Source organism: Condylura cristata, unplaced genomic scaffold (assembly GCF_000260355.1).
Source record: "Condylura cristata isolate star-nosed mole 26May11 unplaced genomic scaffold, ConCri1.0 scaffold00022, whole genome shotgun sequence".
NCBI classification, from domain to species: Eukaryota; Metazoa; Chordata; class Mammalia; order Eulipotyphla; family Talpidae; genus Condylura; species Condylura cristata.
Window position 1 is genome coordinate 6,582,742 of NW_004567123.1, and position 11,168 is coordinate 6,593,909.

Consider the following 11,168-nt stretch of genomic DNA (forward strand, 5'->3'; position numbering starts at 1 on the left):
GGGGGGGATTAGAGGGGCCCAGTTCCAGGAAGCTCAAAATCTGCATATAAATTTTGATTCCCATTGAACTATAGTCATCCCTCGGTATCCATAGGGGTTGTTTTGAGGGCCCTTGTGGGTACCAAAATCTACAGATGCTCTAGCCTTAATGGCTAGCCCCATATATCCATGGTTTCTTTATCCCCAGATGCCTTGGGAAGACATGTGGGCAAAAAAATTATTTACCAATTTGAAAAAAATTGGGACCATAAATGGCCCTGGGTAGTTAAAAACCTACAGAAGTCGAGAGTCAATATAGTTTCATGGGGATGTGATCCCAGTAAATGCTGGTGAGGGACGGCGCTGACGGAGAGGGCGCAAAGCAAGAGTTAAGAGGGCTAATCACAGTAACAAGTTGGACCACTGGCATTTAATGCTCCTGAGGTGGTGGTGGAGAGTAGACCATCACTACAGAGTTACCCTGCTAAGGGTAAGGGCAACCTGAGTCAGCCAGTGGAGAGGGCGCTCCCAGGCCTTTACCTTCAGGGCCAAGTTAGCTCTCAGGCAAAGAAGTACAGGTCCTGATATTTGTATGTCAGGCCTGGAAAAACAGGGAAATATAGGGGTCATAGGGCAGAGGCAGGCCACTGTTCTTTTCTGAATAGCAAATATCCTCAGTGTACTTTTGTCTGAGTTATTTACGTTTTTTTTTACTCCAAGCTTGCAATCCTAGGTTGGTTTCAACAAACAACAGTTCCTGTCTTAGGGTTTACTGACTAGTCCAATTAAGTCTTTATGGGACATATACTATGTGTTAGGCAGTGGACTATGCTAATAGAAGATTTTCCTGATTTATTAGTAATCTCAATGGCTATGATATAGTACACTGTAATGTCCACATGTGCATGCATTCTTGTGATGTGCACATAGGTACTTATAACATCCTAGGAAATAGAAATTCAAGTAAGAATCTTTGTAAAAATTTCATGTTGTCTTTAGTCATCCATTTTTCTACTAGCAGTCCAAAATTATTTTTTACTTATACCAATTAAGAAATGACTCCTTCCTCATGTAGATGTTCCAAAAGGCATTGAGTAAAAGTGCTTAAATGGATTATTACGTTTGCCAAACAAAAGCATCTGGCAAACATCTACACATTATTGGACAAAGCTGACAGAGTCATAAATTAAAGCCTGTTATTATTATTTTTTTTTGGTTATGAATAATAGAAAGACTACTCAGAGGAGCCATCTTTCCTACTGAGAGCTTTTAAAAGTCTTGCTCTGAATTCATTTGAGGTTTTGACCTCAAGAAAGAAATAGGCTATTGTCCTTTTAAAAAGATGAACAGAGATCCCACTCCCTTACACAGTTTTGAAATATTTATAATTTAAAAGCTTAATAGAGAATGATGGACACCATTAACTGAGCCCAGATGTATTAGAAATTTGGGTTGGTTTTTATATTATACACAACATAACTGTCACTGTAAACCTTCTCTTTTTCTCATTAAATCTTTGTTTTTACACTTTGTATTTGGTTAGTATAAAAAAGTAGGGGCTATCTTTTTGGAAAGGAAGGTCATTTTTATATTATAAAATCGATAGACAAAAATGAATTAAGAGGAGTTCTGTGCCAAGCATAGTTCTGGGTACAGCGGACACAGCATAGAAAATGAGATGCGGCCCTGCCATCACAGAAGGCATTCTGGCAGAGGAAGAGAGGAATACACAAGCAAGCCAATCAGGAAATTAGGGAAAACACTTGAAGGAAACCAAAAAAATGTCTGAGGGTCTACTTTGTTTTTGGGTGGTCAGATGGAGTCCCAGTGCAGGGAGCGACATGTGAGGTGAGCTATGGGACAGGGTGGGCAAAGGACAGCGAAAAGCATCAGGCAGCAGGCACTGCAGTCACAAAGACCCAGGGTCCGGAATGGACTTACCCTCTTTTTTTTCGTTGAAGATTTATTTTATTTATTTATGCATACAAGAACTGGGGCATAGGCCAGAGGTGTTGGGGAGGTGGTCAAAGGGTTCACCAGAGACAAAGTAGGGAACAGAACAGGTGGATCTGCTGAAAAACACTGCTGAGGGGAGCAAGAGGTGAGACCGGAGAGGTCTGCTGCGCACGTGGGTCAGCTCCCTGGCCGGGGATTGAACTCGATCGCACTGACACTTCCACCCCTGTGCCACCAGGGAGGCCCACTGCTCCCCAAGTACCCCATGGATTGCTCTACATTCCCCAGTTGCTTTGCATTCATAGGCAGGGTCACTGACTGGTACTGGCCAACACACAATATGTCAGGTGACGTGTGTCTTCAGTAGGCCTAACAAAGAGGAATGGAAGAGACTCTTCCATGATTTCTCTTTTGAGTGGTGATTGTAGTAGTATTATGATCACAAACAAGAAGATTGAAGATTTAAGCAGCCTGAATCCCCCAGACATTGCATGGAAAGTCACCTGAACCCTAATGGAATTTGTGTGAATGGTAAATAAAACTTTGTTGTGTTAAAGCACTGAAATTTGGGGCTGCTTGTTTCTATAATATAATGTAGTTCAACTTGATTAATGCATTTTAGAATTTCTAAGACCTTTGACCAAGACTTACAATCAGAAATGCATTTTACTCTGTGAGCCAATATATTAAAAAAATACACACTCAGACAGAAAGACATAGACACATAATAAACACACCCTTGGAACAAATATTTTAGGAAACAATACTTAATGATGTGAATGATCTATTCTATTCTATTCTATTCTATTCTATTCTATTCTATTCTATTCTATTCTATTCTATTCACCCTATCCATTTCTATACTATCCTGTCCTATCCTACCCATTCTGTTCTGTTAAAAAATGCTGGTATTGATTCTTTACATTTACTTTACAGCCCACTTATGGGATGTATTTTGAGTTTGAAGAATGGTGTTTTTGGTCTTAATTTGTGTGTGATTTATTTGCTAATTATACATCTTTCATGCATATTTATGAAAGCAAACTTTTAGATATTTCTTTGGCAAGTTTTTATTTTCTGCTCCTAGAATGGATGGAAATGTTTTTTGTAATACATATCACATCCCACATAATTTCTGGAAGGTAATGTTTTATTGTTGAGTCTCCTAATTTACAACATGTCTTTTTAAATTTACTTAAAAAATTTTGTCAGAGGGAGTAACAATATTAACTTGATTAATCATTATTTACTTATTTTTTAAATAAACAACTATAAGTATCTCTTGCATTAGGATCAGGGATATAATAAAAACCTCACTAACTAGACATATTTTAGTGTTAATACTGGTGCAAAAAATGAAATTGAGACCAAATATTTTTATATAGCACTATATATATTTTTATATACTGTATACTCATATCAAAACTTGCCATTTCTAGTAAGAAGCTGATAAGGTACTCTCTAATTTCATAAATTATATCACAACTGTGAAAATATGGACAACTATTTTATATTTCTGCTGCCATATAAGACATTTAATGTTTATACATAGAGCTGCAAAATTACAGAGGTAATGTAATGGGAATTGCTGAACATTTTCACCTGAATTTTCACCGGCCTTTCTCTTTAGCCAGAATTATCTTGCTATTCTCTAAATACTCTTTTAGAGATGAATATGGTGTCTGTTTCTTCAGTAAATACACATACACACATTTTTAGGTATATGTGTGTTTATACATTTATACAAGTGTATATATTTATACACATATATACACACATGTATGTAGCCTACATATGTATATATTCCTGTGTGCATCTATACACATATGCACACATAATGTCCTTTGGTTTATTTTCAGATGGTTAATGTGAAATGAATTTTTGATGATTTTCATTTATTTTTTTCTTTAAATCTAAACTGGTTTAAAAAGACCTTTGCAACAAGTAATAAATTTCTTTTAAAAGTCATAAATGTTATTACATTTTAAAGCATTACATAGGGAAGTTCAGACGGTGTTAAAGAAGACAGAAATTCATGCTAACATGGGGAAGGAGGAAGAGAAAAAAATGGGGTTTCCAGACTTCTCTCACAAGTTGCTTCCTTCAGGGAATGGAACCCAAAGTCCTTGTGCTGCTGACTTGAAGGGTAGGAGCTCCAGCCTTAGCTACTGCCTCCCCGGGCAGAGAGGAAGGAAGCCAGTGGCTGGTGAGTTCTTGGGAATCAAATCAAACATCTTTCTTGGAGTTGGTGGGTCTTAGTATGGGGCGGGGTGGGGAACCAGTGATGGTGGGGGAGGAAGCATTACTATTTGAAGAAACCAGGTAGTGTCTTGGGCTTGAAGGGGAAACAAGTATGTGGCCTTAGGGGGCTAAGTATTTAAAACCCTCAAGGGTAACTTAATTGCTGAGATGGTGACTGTTTGCCCTCCCTTCTCTTGCTTCCTTCAGATCTCAAATTACAGAGGGTATGAGGTGGCATTTTCCCCTTTCAGAGGAAGGGGCTCCATACCAGTGGAGGCTCATGGGAAAATGGCTGTTCACATCCTCAGGCATGCCCCCTTCCCCTTCTCACACCTCTTCCAAAACGGAGGCCCATCACAGGAATCACCACACAAGCGAGTAAGATGTATCCCTTAAAATGTATGTTTTGGAACTAGAGCTTGTGCATCGGTGTGGAAAGCAGTGAAAAAAATATTCATCTGTTCTCTTACATCAGATTAAAAAAACCTCAAGGTGACTGAGGAAAAGCATCTCCGGCTTAAAAACCACTGAACTTTACAGATAAACTGACACACATACCTTGTCATTTTTCCTTTTGGGTAGCCATGTCAGAAACCCCAGAAAATTGGGGCTGGAGTGACTTCTATACAAGTTGAGGGTAATTTGGGCTTCTCAAACAGATTTACCAAAACTCAGGGTCACAGCCAGCTACTTAGTCTTTCTTTCTGTGTGTCACACTGGCTGAGGGGGGCAAGTTAGGCTCTTGGCAGGAAGATTTGTAGGGCTTAGGTTTTTTGACTCTTCCCTATCCAACGAGCAGGGTCTCTGCAGATGACATCTATCAAAACATGTCACCTTAATCTGTCACTGAACATCTCGCTATGTTCGAAACATCTTTCCCCAAGGGACTACAGCAGCTCCTGCACCCTAAGAGATTCACAACTCACCCTCTGTCAGAATGTCAGGTTATCTTTTTAGGTAACAGGTCCTCCATTGAGACCATGAATAAACAAACGTTCTCGGCATCACTGTGTGTGGCTTTTTTCATTCTCTTCTCTTCTCAGATATGAAAAAATTGAGGGGAAAGCTGTCCCGGTTTTATTTGCAGGATATCACCTATTTGAATGACACAAACAAAGAACTTAGAGTGACAATTAGGACATCGGTGTTGTTGGGAACACTGTATTTGGGGCATAGAATAAAAAAGGTTGCTTCCATTGTAACGAAAATAATCATTGACAGAGAGCGAAGCTTCAGATCAAGAAGTTGGAATCGCTTGTGTGGGGATGACAGTAATTGCTAGGTGCTGACAGAAATGTGGAGCGAGGAGAGAGGCAGAGATGGGGAGGGAGGGAGGCGGGAGGCCGATGCGCTGCGCTAGTTCTTGCGCAGGATGCTCTTCAGGCTTCTCTCCACAGCTTCATCCAGCTCTTCCTCCAGCTCCTCCTTCTTGGACATGGCCAGCTTGGACTGGTAATCCCTGACGACTTGGTCAATGTAGGGGGCGCTCTGAGTGCCATGCAGCATCAGTGTCCACTCCTTGAGCACCCCCTTCTGGGGTGCACTGCCGACAAACCCCAGCTCCAGGGTCCAGGTTCCTCGAGCATCTTCCCCCCAGGTGTGGGTGGTCATGAAAGGCCACTTGTCGAAGCCCACCTTGGAGTCGTCATCCCTCGGACGCCGGCTCAGCAAAATGGACTTTGTGCCCATAGGGGAAGTCATGTTGATGTTCAGGTCCCCTCTTCTGCTTGCGTTGACTGTGATGACGGCTTGGACGTGCTCCAGGTAGCGGACAAAATTTTCCTGCCCCTCACAGGCGTCGGTTGTGAGGGTCAGCACCAACTTGCCGGTGGATGGTATTTTCCTGAGGGCACAGTGATGAGGAGATATGATAAGGGAGGGGCACACCACAGGAGGGGCCTTGAAGGCAATTTCAAGGGACAACAGCAAACACAGGGGTTTTGGGACAATCAGGTCAGCCTGGTGCCCATCCCAGCTGTGTGACCCTGAGAAAGTTACAGTCAACATGAAGGGGACATTCTGAGCTAACTTTTCTGACCTGTCTAATGGGATATAACTTTCTACCTTGAAGAGTTGCTGTGAAAATAAAAACCTTACACTTACACTCATATACTTCATATAGTTACAAGTGACTAGTTACATTTTTGCAATGATGGACATGGCCCATATCCAAGGCAGTGGACACCTGAGAGATGGCTGTGGAACACTTGACATAGGATGAGTTGAGTAAGAAACTGAATTTTTTGATATAATAGTTTATTTTTACATAATTTTTTGTCTTTTTCCAACTTCAGTTGTAATCCCCGTGGGCTTCCCATCACCAAATCATAGGTATACCATCACCATAGTCCCATGCACTCCCCACGCCCCCTAAAATGTCTCTGGTATATAGCTGCTCATTATTATTATTTTTTCCCTTGGTCCTTTATGCTCCTGCTATGAGTGAAACCATCCAGTATTTTTCTTTTTCTTTCTGGCTTATTTCACTAAGCATGATCCCTTCCAGCTCCACGCATGTTGCTGCAAAAGGCACGAATTTATCTTTTTGATTGCTGAGTAGTATTCCACTGTGTATATGTAACATATCTTTTCAATCCAGCCCTTTACTTTTGGGCATTTGGGTTGATTCCCCATCTTTCCTATTATAAATAAAGCAGCAATAAACATGGGGGTGCAGGTGTCTTTTTGAATCAATGTTTTTGTTTCTTTTGGGTAAATACCAACAAGTGGGAGTGGGATTGCTGGGTCATATGGAAGCTCCATTTTTGGCAGTTGGAAGAAACTCCAAACAGGAGAAATTGAATTTTTAATTGATTTTAATTATTTTTATAAATGAGTTTGAGCTCCCTTCCTATTTTACAGGCCAGGCCACTTTGAAAAACTCAGGAGGAAAGTCCACAAGCCCACACCCAGAGATGATCACCCTAGTAACATCCCTGCTAGATTTTCTAAAGCACTGTTTAGCATCTGTCAAGTATAACAGTCTCTACTTTCAGAAGGGATGAAAATATGAAGTGAATATTAAGACAATTTATGTTTGGGCCCCAGTTTTCATGAAGGACACTTGTGGATTAGAGTTCACACAGAGACTGCTTTCACAGGTCAGTTTTGTGGAAACTGACAGAAAGTTCATGTTACCAGGGCCAGGGGCAGGAAGCCAACTGAAAATAGCTCTTTGCTTGGCTGAAAATCAGAGATGGGGGACCACTTTGTCTGGAAACGAGACCCACAGGCGTTTCTGTAAATTAACAGAAATGTCCCTCTTACAAGAAAAAAGTTTTTGTAGGGCTGAGATGCTCTTCTGTAATAGGAGAGAAATGAGCATTGAGTGAAATGTGGGACAGCCTCAGGCCCAGCCTGGCTAAGATGGCGGCAGCTAATGGTTCTCAGGTATAGAGCTACCACACCACTCGGCAATTCCACTCCTAGGGATCTACCCAAAGGACACAAAATCATTAATTCAAAAGGAAGCAACACCCCTATGTTTATCGCAGCACTACTTACAGTAGGTAAATCTTGGAAACAACCCAAATGTGCAAAACTATACACAATGGACTACTACTCAGCAATCAAAAAAGATAAACTCATGCTATTTGCAGCAACATGGATGGAGCTGGAAGGGATCATGCTCAGTGAAATAAGTCAGAAGGCAAAAGAAAAATATCGAATGGTTTCACCTATGGGAGGAATTTAAGAGAACCAAATAAGACACAGGGAAAAATGTATTGCTATTACAATACAAAACACAACACAATAAACAAACAGAGAATTATAAACTAGAGAGATCCTACAGGGGAGGGGGACAGAGAGGGATCAGAAGGAGGGAGGAATGTGGGGGCTATGGTGATGACTGGAGGGGGAGGGGAGAAGTAAACATTGTTATAAAAGGAACAATAATGTAAATAGATGGGAAAAAATCACCCTTTAGCAGTGGAGCTCCCAGCCCAGGAGGGGGTGTCACACATCCAGTAAATGTGGCTGATGCCTGGCTTATAGTAGGATGCCTAAGGCCATCACCATTTTTTTCAAGGTGGGGACCCCCCTCCCCCAGGTGGTCCGGCTGCTTCAAAGCTCCTGGTGGGTCAGGTTACAGATGCATCTGACCTCACATCACCTTGTTGCCTACCTGGAGTACCTCACTTTCCAAGGTTCTTCCTGGAAAGGTTCTCTCATTAAAGCACATGCATGTGAACCCTTTCTCAGGCTCTGCTTCCAGGTAAGCCACTGAAGACAGGTGCTACCGTCCCTAACAGGAGCCCTGTGGAAGCAGTCACCAGATCCTTCTGTTCACTGCTCCGTCCTTGTTGGCTGTTCAGACAAGGCTCTCGTTTCATGATTGGGGTTCACTCATTCCCACTTCTTTTGCTTCCTTTAAAGTTCTTGGAGTGACTAACCTGGGGTGAAGAGGGTTGCCCTGATCTTCAGGCATGGCAGAGGCACCTGGAATTTGAAGCGCACACAGTTGTCCGACCTGCTTCTCCCAGAGCCCGTGGCAAATCAGCCAGCCAACTGGCAAAAGCCAAGGGAGAAGTGACACAACGTGACTGACAAGGGGAAGTGAAAACACAGGTCCTCTACTGCCCCCTACTGGCCTAAGGGTCTGGAGACTGAGAGAAGGAGAGATGGAGGAAGCTAAAAACCATGGGAATTTGGCTGTGCAAGTGGAACAGGGTGGGATAGGGCCTAACGCACAACTTTGTTTTAGGATTTATGAACTGTCCTGGAAGCTCTGGGGCTGAGGTGTGTGCAGGGGCTGAATGTCACTCCAAGGACTTCAGGGGCTCTGGCTTGCTCATAAAATTCCCTTACTGTGCAGAAGGTAAGTGCCCACTGTCTGTGTGGGGACCAGGCCTTGAGAGACGGGGTGTCCAGCCTGGTCCTCTTCAGCACATGAAGCCACTTGGAATGTATTAAAAGCCTGATATGAATTCCAGATGCAAGTTTGGTAGAGAAGGGAAAATGCCATTTCCTCTTACATGGAAGCCTCTTGACAGGTGTGAGGGCTAAGACACTATTTTCCAGGTGTTTCTTATCCAGTTCTCTTTTTGCTCACTTGTATTTTCTTACTGAGACCATATATTGCTTTTATATGAAGAAAAAGAAATAAAATCCTTTCTTACTTCAAAGAAAAGGGGACCATGCTCAGGAAAAGTCAGTTTATAAAAAATTTAAAATAGGGGATGGCTATTCATAGGAACAAAGGAGGGTCTGGCAGAGATCTTTAAAGACCCTAATGAGTGACATTTATCTACTTCAGAAAATGTGGCATTCATCAAGTGCTTGAACCCCTCTCTGAAGCTGTAGAGAGTACATACACAAGCCTGTTGTCCAAGTCCTAGAAAAGACAAATTTGAGGATTTGAGGATGACCTAACATGTTTTCTTACACATTGTTACAAGTGAGTGGTCACTGGCCTTGTGCCAAGAAATAGGAGCTGTTTCCCAGGGGTCCCATGGAATGCTGTTTGTGCTCTGAATCCTCAGCTGTACGGTAAAAAAAAAAAAAACAAAACTGGTTCTGAAGCTATAGTCAGACTTTTACTGATAGTAAAAAGAAGAGTCAGCCTTCTTGGGTGCCTGAAATGCTGGCTATGTGGCAATCCCTTCAGAACACAGAGTGGATGGATTGCTGGGGTGTTTCCTCTTTCCCCTCTAACAGCCGTGTCAGGTGGGCATGATGTCACACCAGAAGTCAACGGAGCCTGGAAGTGACAGGTGCAGGTCCCACAACTGCTCCACGGCTGAGCTCTTTTCTGCCCACCATGATGCTCTGGCAATCCTACTGGGCTTTAACACTTAGCTCCAAATTTTCTTTAAAGTCAGTCTTAAAGGACCCCACTCAATAGTTCTCTCTAGGGTACAGGATGAGATGGGGGGCAGCCTGCACTGGACAGTTCACTCCAGGGAACACTTCACTGCTGCTGGCTCTGCAGAGCCAGGACAGACCAGGCTGGCTGTGCAAACTGCTTGTGGCCTGCTGGGCATGCTGTCACGCCAGCTGGATTTTTCCCTTTTATTTTAGTCGAGCACCCTTCATTGACTCTCCTGATAAAGTCTCTTCAGAAAATTGCTTTTCAAATTGACTGCTTCTCCGGAAAGATTACTGCTGAGGAAACCCATAAACCCAAGTCCCTGCTTACCCCACTTGAGGCTGTTTCCATGCAGTCCTGCCTGTCATAGAACGTGGCGGTTGCCATGCTGATGGCCCCTCACCCTAGCCCCTGGAAGCTGGATTCATGGTGATTAGGGCTCCTTGGCAGCACAACCAACCTGGGCATTGCCCTCTGGACTTCCCTATCTAGCCACTGAATTTTCACTAAACATATCTGCCCTATACTTCACTCCCCTGCACCTGAGTACAAGTTCAGGTTTGAGAATGATGAGGAGTAGAGGGCACTGTGGGGACACAGAGCCTTCTGGCAAGACTGGGCCTCCTTCTCAAATTTCCCTGGATGGTTTTCTTGTCCTATCGCCACCAGTTAGACATCTTCTTGTGCCAGGTGATACTGGATGAAAAAGCATGCATTCATTTGCCTCAGTCGCACAAGGCCTGCCTGCCCTGACAAGCAAGCACTGCACCAGGGTGAAAATATTCCCCTGAAGTCAACTGACTGATTAAAAGCAAAAGGGCTGTTTTTGCAAAGTCTCTCTCACTGCCAGATGGAGGATAACCCAAATCTTTCATTCTATTATCTCACCTAACCTTCTATTCAGCTTTTTAAAGAATTACTCAAACTTCTTATTGTCTGGCCTTTAGATGTGAAAATTCATCCAGGTTGCCTGTTTTTACACTAATCAAGTTTTCCACCTGCTACACCTTAAAGGAATCCACAAAAGTCTTCTGGCTAGTTTTTCAGGATTCTACTATGTAGTCTTTAGATAAAGAAATCCACCTATGTCTCCTATTCAGAGATTTGATTAGCAAGGAATTTCCTCTTCTGCCTCCCAGGATGACTCAGGCAGAAAAACAAAACCCATTAAGTAATAGATAAG

The 11,168-nt window shown here is 42.7% G+C and overlaps 1 protein-coding gene across 1 annotated transcript in view; it reads right to left on the reverse strand.

The window, feature by feature from the left end:
• Positions 1-5,180: 5,180 nt before the first annotated feature.
• Positions 5,181-11,168, reverse strand: part of PCSK2 (proprotein convertase subtilisin/kexin type 2) — a 225,640-nt gene continuing 219,652 nt past the window's right edge. Inside the window, exon 11 of the mRNA XM_004686939.2 lies at positions 5,181-6,019. Within this exon, the coding sequence (XP_004686996.1) occupies positions 5,533-6,019 (487 nt within the window). The 3' untranslated portion in view covers positions 5,181-5,532. The remainder of the gene's footprint in view (positions 6,020-11,168) is intronic.